This window comes from Acanthochromis polyacanthus, chromosome 18 (genome assembly GCF_021347895.1).
Source record: "Acanthochromis polyacanthus isolate Apoly-LR-REF ecotype Palm Island chromosome 18, KAUST_Apoly_ChrSc, whole genome shotgun sequence".
NCBI classification, from domain to species: domain Eukaryota; kingdom Metazoa; phylum Chordata; class Actinopteri; family Pomacentridae; genus Acanthochromis; species Acanthochromis polyacanthus.
Genome location: NC_067130.1, coordinates 6,429,499 through 6,448,888, shown reverse-complemented (window position 1 = coordinate 6,448,888; position 19,390 = coordinate 6,429,499). Strand labels below are relative to the sequence as shown.

Below are 19,390 nucleotides of genomic sequence, written 5' to 3'. Positions count from 1 at the left end.
GACTTAATGTCTGTAACTATTTGGATGTAAATAAACACAATTTTGTATGAGGCAAGGCAATTATTGTGTCTAAATGTATTCTATTAACAGATTTAAATTTAAAAATGTCTAAAAAAAATACACACAAGGCACATGGGATGCAAAATATAAGATTTTTAATACACAATAAATTAATTATACTCAGTGACCATTTGAGAAGACACAGAAAAAAAAAATAAAAATATATTTATTTCCAGTGGCATACTTGTATCTTTCTTTCATTATAGTCAGACTAAGCCCATATACAGACATTGTATTGCATTTAATAAATATGTACTAGCTTTGATTTTTTTGTACAATAAGTCAGTTTCTTTTTAAACACATTTACTGTAAATCTTCTGACAACAAACAGCAATACACAAACAGCAATACTCAGGCATGTTTTAGAAGATCATATGGAGACACATTAGCAGTGAGAGCAAAACACTGGAATTTAAGCCATAGTGAAACAAACAAGGGCGCGTCTTGGCTATTTTGGAGCTGTAAGTGGCATCAATAAAACATATTTTCTGACTTCAATTTGACTAGTATCTGGCAATGTAGAATGTTTTGTGTTTACCTGCTGAGATTTTTCATAAATCCATCTGTCGCCGATCTCTCAAACCGCTCAGAATCATGGAAAATCTATGGATTTCATTGGAATTACTGTCTACCAAACAGTCTCCATGACATTTTTCTCCTGGAAAGACGCATGGCCATTAAGTGCAAGTCATGCTTCATCGCTTAAGGCTGACCCTCCTTTAATGGATTGGATTAGCAGCAGAAAGTTTGTTGATGTATATCTCAAAACCAACATTATCTAAATCTCTACACACCATCGACTTAACTACCACTGAACTATCCCTTTAAATGCATCAAGCTGATCATCTGGTTTGTGCTCTACTGTGGAAACATCCTCAGCCAGATCACATTTTTCCATCGTAGCTGATGTTTTGACAGTCCAGTGTTGCAGCATTACAATACACTACAACAAAAGGTTGAATGGGGAGTTTATGTGCTTGATGCAGTAAGTGAGGCCTCCAAGAAACCAGAGAGCACCAAATAAAACTGAGCACATGTTGGCTGTTCATTTAACCCTCGTGCTGTCTTCGGGTCAAAAGTGACCCGAATCCAATGGAAAACGGGTATCTCCTGACCCACACTGAGCATCAAAGGTTTAAAAATGCATTTTAAGCTACTCTCTGCACGTTTCTGGTACTTTCTTAGGATATAGAAGTACTATCTCTTGCTAAACAAAAAATGTTTACACCTATGCAGTACCTTTAGCAGCAATAATATTGATAATAAACCTCTACTTTAATAAAGAAAACAGTTATAACGTGTGTTGTAATAAAAACAAATGGTGTCCACTGATTAAATACAGTCTTTCTGAACTCCAAAGACCATAAAGCCCAGACATTCACCAAGTGTGTGATGCATGGCAGGTTCATGTAAAATAGATTTCTGGTTGAAAATTCAATTAATCTGCTCTATTTTAGAGGTTCAGCGGAAGTGGGTCATTTTTGATTCTTAGGAGAGCGTACAGGATGTTAAGACAACACGAGGGTTAAATAATAATGGTGGAGGCTTTAAACGAGTTCCACAGGAAAATGTGATTAAAGAAATGATTTGAGAAATATCCAAAGTGCACCTGTGGATTCAGTGGAGAGCACTCAAAGCTGGTTTTCAGCAGGTAGGAACACAAAGATCTTGAGGTAATACTGAAGACAAATGCCCACGAAATGTTACTCGGGGTGCATTAAAGATAAGGCAGCCAGGATCAGCAAGGGCAAGACACAGGCAGTAATCTGTAAAACTGAGGTGAAAGTGAAAAGGGGAAGTGCAGAGTGTGAAGGAAGCACGCTGCTATCGCTGCACAACCGTTTCACACCAGCTGCAAATTACCATCTCAAGACCTCTCACGATGCTGCCTGGAAGTAAAATCTGTTAGCACTGTTTGATTTTTATGGGAATCAGCAGCTGAAGCGTTCAGCCTGAGCAGCATTGTGCAGTTTAAGGGTGCACCAAATGTCTGCACCAAGCATTTAAACAAGAAGCATTAGTTGCACTGAAACAAAAGCTAGCACTGGAGTGAGAGAATGAACTTAAGCTGGTGTAATCGATGCATAGAGGAGGTCAGATATAGAGGGAGATGGGAGGAAATGGTGATACTGTATATGCAAACTATGCGCAATCATGCTGGGCTGCACAGGTCTGCATATCCTGCAAGCTTGTGTGCGTCAAACACGTAAAGCTAAGTGGTCCTCAAAAATGGCTACTGAGAGGCAAGCCAGTCACCACACATACACACTACTTGGACACAACCGAGCACCAACCGACCACTAACAGGTCAGTAGTACCTCCAATGTTTACAAATCCAAATCATCTAATGAGATACTGTTACTGAAAATATGCTCAAGTGTATCACAAAATGTTGAACCATGGCAGCTACAATTTCAGCTAAATAATAAATGTGAAAATATATTCAAGTGTATCACAAGATGTATAACTTAATAAAATTGTAGAATATCAATTTGGTTGCTGTATCCCTGAAAAAAATAGCTAAAATTAAGGCAAAATAAATAACATCCTCAAGCAGTTTCAACGAGGGTACATTCACTAGGTGAACAATATACAAATACAGAAATTTACTGGTATCTCCTGAATATAGAGAGGAGCAACTGGAGAAAAGTTGTTACACAACTGTCTTGGATAATGAGCAGCTTTAATGACCGGTTTTCTGTTCAGCACGTGCCAATGGCTGCAACAGCAACTCCTTTCCCTCTTGAATATGTGACTGTTATGCAATCGCATCGGTACCTTGAAAGAAATTTAGTACAAAGAATCATGGGAGTTCAGCCGCGGCATCATTCTGCATCACTTGTTTTCTATGAGCGTCTGCACTTTGTGGACCAAGTCTCGGGCCATCATCAAGACCTGCGGGACATTATGCCGCTCTGCCATTTCTGAGAAGAGAATTTAAAAAAAAAAAAAAAATCAGTCGCTGAACATAATCATTTTACAAGAAAAGTGGATCTAAAAATATCATTTTTATTAGCTGTTTTGTAATGGTTGTCTGTTAACATAGCTGATATACCGTCGTAGACAAAGCCCCTTTCAGACATGAGATACGTGACATTGATCAGTCTGTTAAAATGACATCATTCTCAGATATTAGTCACTTTCATGCTAATGTTCCTCACTGCTTCTTTCTGACATATGAACCACAGCAGTGGAGAGAGACAGTAAATATTAGTCATTCATGTGAGACTAAATCTAAATTAATAACAGCTGATGAACTATGCAAATAACTAACAGCCTAGTTCATTTACAATTTCCTGAATACTGAAAGTGTGGTCCATGTATGAAAATAATAGAACTACTGCTTTACCAACAATAAAAGAAAAGTACAGCTGTGACAGAGCTCAGGACTCAACTTGAGGACAGTCGCTTTGCAAAACATGATTTAAGCGCAGCTGTTAAACTGTGATTTTATGTGTAACAAGCAAATTACACTCTGTGACAAGCTGATAGATCTTGACAAACCTCGTCTCCATGTGGTGGATACCTTGTAATTATGAGTAATTAATGAAGTTACCCATACTGTTGCATGTGAGTAAATGGTATGCAATAAAATCAGAGGTAAGCCTCCTACAAACAGCTGGAAGCAACAAACTAAACTTTAGCTCCTGTTAATGTTTTGTCAAAACCTGGATTACATTAAGTGTCAGTGAGTATGATTAATCTGAGATGTTAGCCGGTCTTCATTACAGTTGAGTTTCTATTTATAGACATTTAATTTGTAATAGATATGAAAACGTAGACTGTATTTTGTTCTTTGTGACATTTTTGGATCAATGATGGTGCTCAAATATGGAAAAAGTCTCTCACAACTCAAAGTGCATCACTTGTGCATGAAAGTGACACAGAAATGTTGCAACTTAAGATTGCTGTTGCTATTTATAGAAAAGTGAGTGGGGTGCTAGCTCAGATATGAAGTCGACAGTCACTTTCCATCAGGTTAACGGAAAGAAGTACACGTCTGAAAGTAGCTTCAGTTTTCCTTCAACTGATTATTAGAATTGCATACTGTCCTAGCTAACACCATACTGTAGTGTTTGTGTTTATCTTATCTCATCTTACCATTGAAGAATTTAATGATGTCAGTGAAGTCCATGTTATTCTCCAAGATGATGTCTCTATACATCTCCACGAGTGCCAGGGCAGTAAAGAGCACAAAGTGCTCAGAGGAGGTGTGCTTCGCTGCCCAGATGGTTTCCCACACAGAGAACACATCATCGTACACCATTTCTGTTTGGAAAAGACCGACAAATCAGATTGCATTCATGTGAAATGAAGAGTTCACTTCACAGGCGATTAAAGCAAACGCTACGATTCCTGCTTTTCCCATCACCTCTTTTGAAGTCGAGAAGAAACCAGCGATAGCAGAAGTAGAAGTGTGTGTAGTCTCCATTCTGTTGCATCAGTTCAAATAGCTCAGAGTCCAGGATCTATAAAAACAATAGGTCACCATGACACTACAGCTCCTGTATGTATGCATGCATCTCTAACACCTGATAGCACAGCTTGTAGTGCCATATTACTACATAAATAAGAAAGGTACTAATGAAATGCCATTAATTTCTGCTTAAATGTAGCTCCAGAGGAAGAAAACAAGGCAGCTAGTGTTGAAGCTACACACATCTACACACACGTCCACAAATGCATTTTCAGTACACTGTTCTGTGCATTTATTGATTTATTTCCACCATGTCCATGTTAGCTGAGGTCTCTGGTGGATCTTCGGGAGTAGAAAGCATGGAGGAGGCACAATGCCAACATCACTTGACTAGGCCCCTTCCTCAGGGTATGGAGGCTGTTTTGAAATGAATTATGCAATGGGCCAGGTGTGGGTGCAACTCAGAACTGCATACAAGCAGTCTGAGCAACCACAATAAATGCAAATCTTGGTAAATAATTAAACAGAGAAGTTAACGTAAGGCTGACATTGCGATTCAAGGAGGACAAGTTACAACATTATAAAGGAATATAATAATAGATAGATAAAGGTTGATTAACACATGCTATTCCCTTGTTTTTATACTTTATTTGCACAGTAACTAAAAAGCTAACAGCATTTTTCTTCTTTCCTCTAACCTACTGAGTTGGTCTTATTTTCTTCCATTCCATCTGTATTTGAATGTCAGCAGCAACTATTTCATTAGTGGCTTATTAATTAAACTAAATACACTGACTTGTTTATCCGTGGGTCACATGACTGAGAAAGGATGCACATACCTGGATAAGAGAACGCATATTTGCAAAGTGAGAGTCCATGGCACCCCCGTGAGGAAAATTCTGGTTCATCCTCTTCATCAGTTCAGTGAAGCAGCTAAATGCCATCACCTCTGGGAAGAGAACAACAAGCCACTCATTTGGCCACTGATGTGCACTCATGCACAGCTTATAATGATAAAGTTCACACTTCAAAAGGTTCACTGACCATCATCCAGAATAACCAGCAGGGGAGCCAGCAGATCACACATGCCCTGGACGTAACCCGTGTCCAGATGCTGCCACACGTAGCTACAGAAGACAACCACATTTTTCAGATTTCTTTTGGCCATTTTTGGCTTTAGTTGACAGATTAGTAAAGAGACAGAGAGTAAAGCAGGGGAGAAGACTTGCAGCAAAGGGCCATGAGCTGGAGTCGAACCCACACCGCTGCATCAGGGAATTGAGCTATCTGGGCGCCCCTTTTTCACATTTCTTTAATTTCACCTTTTTGGCCAAAAGATATCTAGACAGCATGGTGACGCATTTACCTGCACATAATGTTCCGTAGCTTCTCCAGATTCTCAGGAGTAAAGTACCAATATGTCCGATCGCAACGTCTCACATCTTTGTCAATGCGATGCAAGTTGATCAAGTACATGTCCAGGGTTTCTTGCTGCAGAAATAACAGTACATTGAGTTAGTATACGTGTGTGATTAAAAATAAAGACTGTTTGTATCCGTCTGTCATGCTTACAGAATAGGTTTGCTCCCCTGAGGATTCGTCATACTTGGCGTCTCCGCCGGCTTCTGCAGACTCCGGCTCAGTGAGCACGTTCTCCATCTCAGGCTCCTCCTCAGAAAGGCCCAGATCGGTGCCCTCAGGACTGGTGTTACAAGCCGTGTCCAGATGGTGATCTAGGACGAGCTCCTCAGAAGCCATCTTTTCTCTTTGAGCCAAGCAGACAGGAGGTGCAGCAAGGCCTACCAGAGGCCTGGCCTTAATATCCTCCGAGGTCACACATGTTATCCCTGCAGGAATGTCCTCCATTTCCAAGGCCGAAGGAGAGTCATCTGAATCCGCTGTGTCCGGAGACTGCCGAGAGTGGGACGATAACGAAAGGCTACCTCTTGATGCAGACTGAAGAGCGTTCAGTACTTGTCTGACTGGAGAATTAGAACCAGGTTTCTCAAATGGAAGCTCTGCAATTTTCCTTGTTTCAGCAAAGTCACAAACTGTTGCTTCGACATCCTTTGCTCCTGGCTCCGCAGGGCAGATCTTCATCGTCTGTGGTGAGATTTTTTCAACCGTCGTTTCAGGAGGTTCAGAAATCTCACCTGGTGAATGACTATCTTTTTCTGCTGCAGGTGGACAAGATGGGTCCTCTTCCTGATCTTTGCTCTTGTGTGCCTGAAGAGTCTGGCCCAGTGGAGGTGCTTGGAAATATTCATTATGAATCTCCGTTTCCAGCTTTAGAACATTAGTGTTGTCAGGAGCAGATTTCAAATTCATATTTGTGTCTACTTCTTTTAAAACATCAGGTGTTAACGCATCATTTTCTTCTACTTCGGCTTCAGATTTCTCGTTTGACTTACTGATTCCAGGCTCTTCAGTTACCTCACTTTCTGAAACTGTCTCCATCTTTGGCAGTTCAGTCTTGTCCTCGGCAGCCGGGTTCTTTACATCCTCTCGTCCTGATTCACCTGCTGTGAGCTGATTCTCTACTGGCTGTGATCCAGCTGGTGTTTCCTCTCTACAGACTTCTGATGTTTCTGCTGTTTGTGGAGTAGCTGTAGATCCAACAGCTGATTCGGTCGCAGGCAGGCTGTTGTCTGGACGTTGATTTGACGGATCTGGGGAGGAGGGTTTGCAGGCGGGAAGCTGCTGACTCTCTGTGGTCTCATTTGGGATGGTCTTCACTGGACTGCTGCGCTGTGTCTCTCCTTCCTCAGCTCTGGACTCTGTCTCAGCCTGATCTGATGCTTCAACCGATTCAAACACCTGGCAGGAAAGAGAAAGTTGTGAACATGCAAAACATTTTTTCCAGTACTACTGAGGTGGACTAATTAAAAAGGTTTGCAGCAGTGGTGTGCATACGTTTGTCAATAGCTATAAATTACATGGCCATTTTAAAAAATGTTCTACTAATGGCTTTATTAATAGCTAATAAATCATGAACTAATGCATTAGAAATGCATAGTAAATCATTGGTAAGAACAAATTATGGGTTGCCAGGTGCTGTAAAATCCCTTTGACTAATATTTTGCCCTTTTCCTTTGTCAATAAAACATTTAAAACTGTTGCAAAACCATTAAACTATAAATCTTAATTCACTCAACCCCTTTCCAGAATATAAGTAAGCATAATGTCCAACTATTGATGGACACAGCGTGACAATAGAAAGTTGGTCTAATTTAAGACTGATCTATAAAGCTTAACAGATTTATTAACTATTAATAAAGAGTGTTTCTATTCATTATTAAGGTACATTTACATTACTGCTAATAATGCTGTGAAGCACGACAGAAGATCTTAGATTGATTTCCAACTTTGGAGGTAACCTTTGAGATTCCATTTATTTTATTCCTTTATGGAAATTACTTTCAGATTCACACGTGTATGCAAAGCAATATGTACTTCATTACAATAAACAGTTGATAACTAGTCTACCACATCTCAACAACTATTGCTTAGATTGCTGTAAAATTTCAAGCAGAATTTTCATCTAGCACTAACATAACATTTTTTACTTATCCAGTATAACATCTCAATATATACAGCTCTACGTGAAGGTTTTGTTGAGATTTTGTTTCCCAGATAATAAATCTTTACCGATTCCCCTGACTTTTTCCTTGCTATCATGACATTTTGTATTTTTTTTAGCCAAATGTCTCAACAAATATTGGTTTATTCCCATGAAATTTAATACAATCATTCATAATGAACTGCCATCACTTGCTCTTCTGACTTTTATCCCTTGAAGTTTTGATAAACACCCAAATCCAGTAACAGCTCCACAACTGTGAGGCCAAAACAAGCCACCTTGAGGATCCTTAATGGATCAGAGAGACTTGGGAGAATTTTGAAGCCAATAAATCACAGTGTCTCCATCACCAGGTAAGAGCAACATTTGAGAAACCAAATTTTTACTTCTGGGCAGCATATTTCTAAGTCACAACAATAAAAGGCAGCCTCTCAGTATATCCTCAGAAACAGTCTTAAAATGGCAGCAGCTGCTTTTTACCAACAGGTGCAGCTGGTCCCTGAACAGAGACCTCCAGGGTGGAGGAAATTGATGTAGAGCCTTCAGCAGGTCAAAACAATTTTTGATTTATGAGCATATATCTGTAAAACCTATCAGCAGTCGATTGTAAGGGAAATATTTCAACAAAACTGTCAGCAAACCCACATTAGCCTTTATGTGTTAACCCAGTTTGCTTAAAATTCCTTTTCTGTTTGGCTTTCTGAAAACACAGCTTTTGCCAAGAACTGCATTGCCCTTGAACGCACCCATGCTTGTTTTTGTCAGTAAATTATGTGATAAAAGAAGGTGACAGATCATTTACTATAACTATTTATGTATTCCAGATAAGTTTCTGAGAGTTGATATTAACTCAGCTTTAATAAGTCTAAAAAGCTATGGTATGCTTGTATTTTAGTAAACATAATATGCAAGTTATGGGCTTATAAAAAGAACACTTGTATGATCTTTAAATAGGTACAGATAACATTTGTGCTCATGAGAAACTACCTTTTCACTGCAGCTGGAGTCAGTCTGTGAGGTTGCAGTCTGTTGATCTGAGCTGCTACTTAGAGAGGACTGGAGGGGAATTTAAAAAAAAGAGAGAAAAGAATCACAGAATTACAAGAACCAGAACAATTAGACAAGTTGTTTCCCCTAACCTGACGAAACCCAAAATCCACTAAACAACATTTTTTTTAAAAAGAAAAAAAAGTGAAATTACACCATTTATCATAACTTTTAAAAAAGAAAGAATTCTCGGCTCTTCAACTGTCTGACGGTTCATGAACTAATCATGTGTGATGTTTGGTTCCAGTGGGAAATATAGTGTTGACATATAATCAAAATCATTTTACTTTTTTTGTTTTTCAAGACTTTTATCATGCACTTTGTTAGCACCGTAAAGGAGAAGCTCTCCAATCTTGTCGAACACTGTATGATGACAAACCATATTCTATTCTGCTTTTCTATTCTACTACTCTCCACGTCTCAATGAAAAAATAGGAAAAGAAACTATTTTTTCTGACCATTTTCTGTAAGAAAACAAACAAACAAAAAACAACTAAAAGATTCGCATTTCTCGGCACAACTGAGAAGTCATAAATGGTCTGTATGTGTAATTTTTTGTAAACTTTTGTAGACTGTATTTTCTGTAGTTTGTATGTGTGAGGGACCAGGTCTGCGAATTAGCTGTCAGCTATTGACCTATGAACACGACATCGGTTAAGGTAACGTTTGTTGTTCTGTCCCTATCAAATAAACAAACAAACAAATGACTCCACTTTGACCAGTGTTATAAAAATGTATGGACTTGTGCTACGTGCTATAATTTATGGCATTAAAACTTTATGCTGTACAGAAGACATTTTTAAGTTCTCTCTACTTCTAACCATGACTGTGCTGTTTCCATAAAGGTGCAGGACTTTAAATTGCAGTAAAAACTGAGGCCACAGTGAGCACCAAAGTGGCAGAAGCAAAGAACTTGACACTGCTCAGGATTCAGACAGTGAACACTATACATGTAACAATGGTTACATAATGCGGCAGAAAGTTCAAACTTGCATCTGTGCTGATGGTGGAGTCCCGCTGCACCGGTCCTCTTTCCACACTGGCTCCGGATGAACATCTGGCGAGGGCCTCAGCATGTTTCTCTCTCTCCCTCTGTCGGACAATGGCCTCGCAGCCCTGCCACTCCTTCATAGTCTGCTCGTACACAAGCCGCATGTGCTCGTCGATCTGAAACAGAAATCCTCTGTAAATAAAGACTACAATGTCACCCCGGAGAGCACGTATCGTCACACATTACATAAGAAATACCTCCAGCCGGCATTTCTCAGTCATGGTGAACTGATAGTGTCCCAACAGGAAGGGCCAGACTTCTTTACGTAGTGATGGGGTTACACCACCAAAATACACCAGCCTGTGGATCTCCTTCTCCTCATAGGCCTGAAAAACAGAATCACAAAGTAGTTTCACTGAAATAACAGACTCTTGAAAAGAATAATTTCACAATACAGTGACTGAAACATGAGAATCTTACAGAGCTGTCCTTGAGGAAACCGGCCCAGACCTCGACAGAGAGGCCTCCTCGAGCATCACCAGGCACATCAGGGTCGACTATAGTGGTGTTGACAAGCGCTGAAAGGTGGGTGCGGACTGTGGACAGATGACGGCAGTACGCCAGCCCTGCGGAGGAAGAACTTCTTATATTCACTGTGGGATGACTGCAATGAATGATTATCAGAATAAACTGTCCCAAATCTTGAAAAAAGTCAAGCCCAGCTGTTCAAACTCACAACCATAGAAAGCACGGGAGATGATCTGGTACTTCATGGTGTCACAAAGCAGCTTTAAAGGAGCCCTGGTGAAGTCAGAAAATGTCAAACTCCGTCGAGTGGAATAATCTGAGCAGAGAGTTGAGCCTGTCATTGGGAAACACTCACCTTTCCTGGTTGCAGCCATTAGGCAGCGAGCCGTCAGAGGAGCCGTTCTGTGAGCACGAGGAGCAGGAGGACTTTCTGGGGGTCGGCTGCCACATATTGACACCCTGATCCATCAGCTCCAGGGCCACTGCACGGCATAGCAACCATTTATTATTACTATGGATTGCTACGATCAGCGTGAGAAGCAAGTTAAAACAGATGCAGTTACAACAGATTTGGACTTTAAAGCTCAATTCTGCAAATAATACAAACTAAAAAAAAACAAAAAAAACATGAGAAAACAAACCAAGAGTGAAGATGGAGATGGAGACAAATTACTTTATGTCCATGCAAAGGCTCCTGATTGTCGACGAGACTATAATGTGAAATGGACACACAGACGCTAAATAGTGATTAGTAGATGGCAGTTTAACTTGAGAGAAATTAATTACAAAGAAGCACAGCGAAGATCTGGAGGACAGAGCTGATTCATCTAATCTCTGATGATTCTTTATTGCATTATCTCAGGGAGGGAGAACGGGAAGATTAAAGACACTCACTGAACTCCATCTGATTGCCAGGAAAGAGGATCCGAAACACATAATCGGTCGCTTCATCATCCTCCTTATCTGATACAGAATCACACGAGCCATGTGGAGACCGCTTTCGCAGTTTGGGGAACACCTTTCCCTGTGAATGGAGAGAGAATGAACTCGCATGTGCCAATTCCAAATATGAAACAATAACTGTCACAATAGATCACAGGTCATTTCAAATGTAGTATTACTGCATTAATTATTGGAAAATAAAAGGGACTAGAAGTGTTTCCTGATTCCCTGTCAGTGCTAACCTTTCCTCTCTGATTCCACAGTGGAGGGTCCAGCTGTCCGTGAGGTAGCAGGCCGGTTTCCAGGCAGGTGAGAAACTGCAGCAGGTGACCTCCTTTGGGGAAATGTAGAGGAGGTCTCTGGATCCCATCCTGGCTCACCAAAACTACTGTCCCACCGCTGTTCACTGGAGAAATCAACACAGTTAAGATGACAGAAATAACTCTTAAAACTTGCTAAATTGAGAGAACTCAAGACAAATTATATACCTATACCTTGCTGATGACAGTGAAGATACACAATCTCCTCCAAGCGAATTGTCATGGCGTAATCCCAATAAACGCTGGAAGAAAGGAGCGAATGTGAGTCATCTGTGTAAAAACAAGGTTTTATTTCTAATAGACTGAACAATCTGACCTTTTTTCAGAATCCAGTTCCCCGACGTTGCCGTTCATCAGCTGATTGGGCGTCCATTTCAGAGTCATGAGATCTGCAGTCTGATGTAGAGAAAGGTAGCCTGGAATGGCCTCCATGTCATCTCTCTGCACACACAAGCAAAAGCTAACAAACCACAGCATGTCTCATGGTGGTACAATTCAGACTTTATATACGAATCAGTTAACCTTCTGAACTCCAAGCCGTTTCTGGGCATTTCTTGCTCCGTCGCATTTTTACTTCAATTTTTCACTGCAACAAAAGTTCAGCACCTCTACAGAAACAGCGCAACCATGGCTAGAAGTAGAGGGAACTCAAAAATGTCTCTTGTGCAGTATAGCAATGTTTTCATGCTATGCATTATGAACAAAATAATAAAAAAAGTTTAACCTCTTTGATTATTCATTTGACAAAATTGCAAATAGTACAGATAGTTTACTGTTTATAATGTGCTTTTCCAGGCGTATCTCTTATTTGCTGTGTAAACACAAGCCAGAGTTTAGATGGAAAGCACCTGAATATTTATCACATGACTGTAGTTTTTTTTTGCTATTTACAGAATCTAGTTACTACAAAAGCCTTTTGGGGGGGGATTTTTTAAAATAACACAAGTAAAATAAATAGATTTAGATAAAATATTACTATTTTAAGTTTCGATTTGGTTAATTTACCTGGTGCATCACACATAATTAGATGCAATCTAATGATTCTTAATCTGATAATGTTTTTAAAGCTCAGAGAGTCAACAGGTCAAGTTTCCTAAAAAGTACACAAGCCTCACGTAATATTCTGTCTCTTGATTTAAGTCTTATTTATGATTGTAATATTATATTATAATAGAAAGAAAGACACATACCGGCTGCACCAGGACATTGTTCTTTCCAAACAGCAGTGTGGCTCTGGAGTTCTGGTGAAGTGATTCTACATAGTCTCTCACCCACATGAGAGGACGATCATCCATGCTGCCACTGGACTGTCTCTTCTGGATCTAGTACGGGTTAAGAGGGACATCATAAGCATTAAACACATGCAGTAAAGTAGAACAAGGCTAGGTAGTGGTTGTTTTCCAAGAAAGGGATCAGTTCTTTGACTATCGAACCAGAGCAGGTCTTCTAGAGGGGGAATCCTGCCGACAGTGGCCACTGTGGATCCGATGCCGCTGCACGAGCTCATCAGCAGATGGATCCGTCCAGAAATGGTCTGCAGTCTTAACTTTGGTGTACTCCAAAGCACAAGGGCCAACTGTAAAACAGAAATAACTTAACATAAAGCCCTGACTCGTTAATTATATAATCTAAAAGCTGGTACAGTAAGAAAAAAAAATACCCAATAGAGACGCAAGAATAGGTCCATCCACAGGATCCATCAGCATGGCTTCTTTCTCATAGAATGCACTAAAGCAAATGATACAAATAGAAATATTATGGTATTTCTCAATCATGGCCATATTTTTCCTTGCATTTCAAAGCTGTTAAAAAGTTCTAAAACAGACACATAATATATAAACCGTGCGTTAATGTACATTGTGTGCAAAATGAGCAAAAAGCTCAGTTTGAAAACTATTGATGTCAGCATGCAAAAAAAAAAAAAAAAAAAAACAGAAAAAGAAGCAGCTGTTTCTTAGGAAGGCTGTATTTTTTTTGCAAAAAATCCCAAATAAACATTTGACATGTCGTAATTCAAATTGTCTGACTTGTGGATATCCTCTGGGCTCTGTTTTAGGCTCCAGAAAATGTAACCTGTGACAAGAGACTTTAGTCAATCAGAAGTCTTTCTACCCTTAACAGGCGTGGTATTATAAACAGCAACAGAGTCTGCAGTGGGAGTAAAATGTGACTAAAAGGGTTGAACACACACTTTAATTCAGAACTACAATCTGTTAAAACAAAGATTTGTTGATTTTTCTAATTTGCAGCAGTCCATGAACTACTCCTCTATTTGCAGAAAACTTAACCAAATCTAAACTTTGAAATGTGATATTTTACCAAAAACGTTAAATATCACAATATTGTATATGTCTTATATTTTTAATAATTTCTAACCAGATTCTGTAAAAAACTAAAAATTCTGCACTTCTCTGCGCAACCAGAAAGGCATGAGCAGCTCAACTGTGACCAACCGTCACATGACAAAAATTCAGGGACCCTCAGCTGAACCGGGCAGAAGTACGGGTTACGTTTACACACAGCAGGTAGGAGACACGCATGAAAACAAATTAAAAATGCAGCATCAAAATAGCTCTCGATATCTATATAGTGCTTTCACAAAATTGTGATATTAAATGTAAGCGAACACATGCTAAATGCAGAGATGTGTAAATGCATTAAATTAAATGGAATGATACCTGCTGTTTTCCACCAAGTACAGGACAATCTTGTCCAGGACCTTCTCCATCAGAGCAGTTCGGATCCACAGGTGTTTCAGTGCTTGTGGAGGAACGTTGGCCAACTTGGATTGCCGACTGCGGTCATTACTCAGCGAAGAGTTGTTCTGCTTGCTGAAGAACAGAAAAAGAAAACCTGACTGATGAGACGCCTGAACAGGTTGTCAGAAAGAAACAAACACAAAAAAAAAATACAGATTAGCAATTCGTCAGGGTGAAATATAGCAGAAAAAAGTAGAAAACAGTCAGAATATGCAAAGAGAAAGGATGTATATACTGATTTTATACAGTGGTGGAAAAATATTTTCAGACCCCCCCCCCATACATTTGCATGTATATTGCATTAGGAATCACTCTAAGGTGCACTCATCAAGTGCAATTTCTTTTAATACAATCACAGCCATAATACTAAACATCCCAAAAAGCCATTAAAGACTTAAAATTGAATAGTTTCATAAAAATAAGAAATTTTGAGTATTGGGCCATTTTGGTCGAATGTAGTTTTGTTGTAAACAACAAATCAAAAAAAATTGTATTTGCTTGTTCCTGTCTAATGCAGCCACACCTCCACCACCCACGAATATTTCATGATAACATTTGAGATTGTGTAAAATGTTCAGGCTGTCCGAAAGCTTCTTTCCACCACTGCATCTCTGGTTAACTGGTCAACATTTCACCTGTTTTCGATAAGCTGCTCCAGCTCCTGGACCTTGTGGCAGAGCTCCTCGGCAGGTGTGAAGCTTTTTGACACCTTCATAAAGAGTGCAGCAACCTTATTACTGCACAGCAGGCCTGCAATACGCCGTTTCAGGCCATGAAGCACACAGGCCTCCACGACAGCTACACACAAACACACAGAGTGTCAGTCAATATTTAGCCTAAATATTTTTTTTTTTCAATTGAATTCAATACATATTTGTGTGTCCTTGTGGTGGAATGTTTTTATTTGCCCCAAATTGTAGTTTTGTCTCTTATGAGCGCAACATAATTTCCTCTGTGTGTTCGTCTCAAGCCTTAACACTCTTTATAAAAAAAATTAAAAACAGGTGGAAGGCAAGCTCAGGTGGCAAAAGTAGAAACAGACTGAATTCAATACCGTCTACGGTTGCTAGGATATGAGGGATGTGAATCACGCACACCTCACTCCTGGTTAGTATCAACACCTCTGAAGGGTGTTAGTCTACTTTAACACAGATCTATCCATCCATCCACCTCAATAAATATAAATAGACATGACTAATGAAAATAAATCATTGGGATTTAAATGATGCTGAACAGACTGTGGGGTTCTGAGTGACTGAACTCATAGGAGGTGACACAAAGTGATGTCAGCCATCACTCTATGTATATGTAAATATAGTTGTGACCAATACTGTATTTTATCTTATTAATACTGAATATTCTTTGGTATAATGTGCACATTTCAAAATAAGACAAAAGGATGACAAATTTTAGACCTTTTCCTAAGACGCATGAAACAAAATAAGTGTCTCTCTCTGATTTACTTTGTGTTGTGCAGTCTGGGTCGCTAATCATTACAGCTGATGGAAAAGACATTCTTCATGTCACCTACAATTTAAAACTACCTGACCAAGAAAGATGACTTTTAGTGTGAAATGCAAGAAAAGCAGGCAATAAAGACTTTTACCACAGAAGGATATAATGTGGCTGCTGTCTGCGTGCACAAATTTCCTTGTTACTGCCTCCTCCATAATTTGCTTCACCTAAAAGAGAGAAGCACGAGGTGAGACAAGTCTTACTCAGTCTGACAGTGTTTCATAAGGTGACAAAGACAAAAAAAGAAGTGCAAGACTAAGCGACGAGAGAATATAGTATGAAGAGTAAAGCAGCAGCACAATCGCATGATAGATTTACAGCACCTGTTTATACTGATGCAGTTTATAACATGATGCACATACAAACACACACAGCCAAAAGAATAATGTGCTTTGATGCTAAATAAAATATGAAAATAGCGTCCTCTGTAACTTAACCTTCAGCCTACTAACATGTTTAACATAGAAGAATTACCAAATAAACAAATACTACAGCAAAATATTGACCCATTTCTTCTAAAACTATTACCAGATAGGTAATAAATGCATCCTCAAATAAAAAAGAATATCTTAGTAAAGTTAGTTAATTTTGGCTTTTTTTAAAAAAAAAATCCACATTAGCTTAATTATCTTTTATTCTGGTATCATTTAATTTTCAGTAATATCAAGTTAACAGATTTTGGGTTATATTTGTATCTTAAAATATCAGCAACTCCAAATCTGCTTATTATGAATCTGTTCACCATTGGTCAATATATAATTGAGGGATTTTTGAAGTACATGAGATGTATCTTGCATACATTTTTATCAAAGGTAAAAAAACAAAACAAAACAGTTTTTATGTTCATTATGATCATGTCTTCACAAATTCCAGAATTGTTTATCATGGAAACAATAACTTATTTTAAAAAAATGACTGGATGTCACTAAAATGTCAACTAAATCACTATCCAAATTTCACAATCACCACCAACTTCAGCATAGAAAGAAGGGCACAGAAATCCTGAATACCAGTCAAATCTTGGCTGTTTTTGACTTCCCCCCCCCACTTAGTTATTCCAGAGGAGTTCGGTTCTTGACGTCTATTGATCTTCTGGGATGTCACAACTGAGATGCATAGGCAAGCACTATCATAAGAGTGTTTTCTTCCTGCATCCATAAATTGATACTCCATTTTTTTACTGCACTAGTCAAAGTTGAACAGTTTACGAGAAATGCATTTTAAAATATGGTTACGATTGAAAATGCACAGGCCAAAATATCCTGACTTTTAGTCCCTTGTAGAGGTAAATCTCCAAAAACACAGCATTCAATAAAACAACTTGGTGATATTTCAGCATAAAATCCCTCCTGTCAGGCAAAAAAAAAAAAAACTATAGAATACTATGTCCATAAAGCAAGCTTTCTTCCATTAATTCACAATCTCCAAACCAAACCTGGTAAAAGCCTGATGACAACACTGGGTGTTGTTTTGTCAGACTTGACACTTGAGCCACAGAAGACATTAAACAAGTGTGCTCTCAGGGTAAACAACACTCCCCATGACGAGCAAACTGACATGAAAACTTGTTATCGTTCTCTATTTCACTTTACAAAATGTCAGCTTTCTGAGAAGCTGTGATTATCTTCAGTCAAAACAGAAAATTGACGCAAACTTTCACTACAATTTAAAGTCATTTTGTTGAAATGCATAGAGCTTTTTAGAGTATTAAGCAATGCAACAGCTGCTAAAAGACTACAAACAAATGTAAAATGACCACAGACACTAAAAGACTACAGACCAAAATGACTACAGGTGAAAAATAACTACATACAGATACAAAAACACTAAAGACACAAAATTAATACAAATTGACAAAATGAAGACAGACATTTGTCATTTTAACAATAAAGTTATTACATTTAATGCCTTGATCTATGCTTTATTTACATATTAAGATACAGAGTATGATGCCATATTTAAACACGTTAGTATTGGAGTTTTGTTAAATGTTCACAATTCAAGTCTGGGTCTTCATTTGTGGAGCTACTATTGCAACAGATCAGTTTTCAGTGTCGTTTTTGTCCCTCTCCTTCATAAAAAGTGTTTTGTAAGAAAAAAAACACAATATCTATATCAATCTGAGCTCAACAAGAACGCTAAACATACATTTTATTTTGCAGTATTCATGGTTTTAAATCTATACATTCCAGCTAAGCCCCTCCTTGGTGAAAGATCTGAACTACAAGAGCCATAGATTTTTTTTTTTTTTTTGAGAGGCAATGAGTCACAGGTGAGGGGGAGCATGAACACAATAAATCTGGAAGTGCCCAGCTTTCTTAGCCATGAATAAAACATCCTGTTTTTCTTCCCTGGGGAGTCATGGCTCCACTGAGCAGCTTGGAGGCATGCTGTGCCATATTCATACAGATCTCATGTCCACAGGCATTCGTAAAAACAAAAAAGATGCTTGCAGATTTTTGTTGCAATTGTTGCTGCTAAAATGCAAAAGAAAACAAGATGGCAAGGTCACACCTTGGAGTTTTGATAAGCTGGTGTGTTAAAGGGGAGTGTTGGTTTAGTCATCTTTTTTTTTTCTCTTTAAATCAGGGAAAGCATGAGAATAAAGCACGTTTGTAGGGGTGGAAATGAAGGAATCTGGCTTCTTGCATGTAAAGATTTGAAGAAAAATCCATCAACATCATCATCACCAGTATTATCGTCATCATCATCACCATCATCGTCATCTTACGCCAGTGATCAGCAACACAAACACACCGGCAGCCTCAACAAATACACTCACTGTCTGAATGCATTAGGTGAAATAAAACGTCAGCTATATCATTAAACAGGCCTGTGGCGTAGTAGATGAACGACGTCCACACACACGCACACATATGTACATGCAGTGTCTGAGCTGACAGCGCCGGTAGAAATAAACAGCGATGTGCAAGATTACAACATTAAACGCAACCAACCTCCTTTTTCACACTGCGCAGCAGTTTCTGTCGCGTCTCGGCCTCTGTCACGGGAGAAAACATGATGAATATGCTGATCAGATGTTGTGCTCGGAAATTAACGACGATGTGCTCACGACAGGGAAATAAGATGCGCGGCGGCTGTACCTCCCATCGCTCCGGGCAGGATGAACACAGCAGCTGACAGCTTTCTGGAGATGCTCTGGAAAAGCTGTTGAGACACCAGTGGATGGAATTAAAAGGCAGAGAGGCTCCGGGATGGACGATGTGATCT

General features: G+C 39.1%; 1 protein-coding gene across 2 annotated transcripts; it reads right to left on the bottom strand.

The window, feature by feature from the left end:
- Positions 1 to 138: 138 nt before the first annotated feature.
- On the bottom strand, positions 139 to 19,388 carry sgsm1b (small G protein signaling modulator 1b). Of its 2 annotated transcripts, XM_022194636.2 has the most exons (25): positions 19,264 to 19,388; positions 19,117 to 19,160; positions 16,251 to 16,326; positions 15,280 to 15,442; positions 14,564 to 14,716; positions 13,546 to 13,613; positions 13,319 to 13,461; positions 13,076 to 13,207; positions 12,202 to 12,326; positions 12,060 to 12,127; positions 11,808 to 11,971; positions 11,518 to 11,647; positions 10,979 to 11,105; positions 10,832 to 10,896; positions 10,576 to 10,721; positions 10,353 to 10,481; positions 10,098 to 10,271; positions 9,045 to 9,113; positions 6,050 to 7,294; positions 5,844 to 5,968; positions 5,522 to 5,604; positions 5,317 to 5,426; positions 4,433 to 4,529; positions 4,162 to 4,329; positions 139 to 2,984 (listed from the first exon to the last, which is right to left on the bottom strand). In XM_022194636.2, exons 1-25 carry the CDS (start codon positions 19,268 to 19,270, stop codon positions 2,896 to 2,898), a joined length of 3,900 nt encoding a protein of 1,299 aa, XP_022050328.2. In that variant the 5' UTR covers positions 19,271 to 19,388; the 3' UTR covers positions 139 to 2,895. The 2 variants fall into 2 exon arrangements, with proteins under 2 accessions (XP_022050328.2, XP_022050326.2); XM_022194634.2 differs by lacking the exon at positions 19,264 to 19,388 and having other exon boundaries at positions 19,117 to 19,179.
- Positions 19,389 to 19,390: the final 2 nt, after the last annotated feature.

Coding starts and splice junctions, on each gene's coding strand:
- sgsm1b (XM_022194634.2), bottom strand. CDS start 19,179: ATGTTTTCTCCCGTGACAGAGGCCGAGACGCGACAGAAACTGCTGCGC. Junction 12,327..13,075: donor ACAATGTCCTGGTGCAGCCG/GTATGTGTCTTT, acceptor TTGTGTGTGCAG/AGAGATGACATGGAGGCCAT. Junction 11,106..11,517: donor TGGCAATCAGATGGAGTTCA/GTGAGTGTCTTT, acceptor TATGCCGTGCAG/TGGCCCTGGAGCTGATGGAT.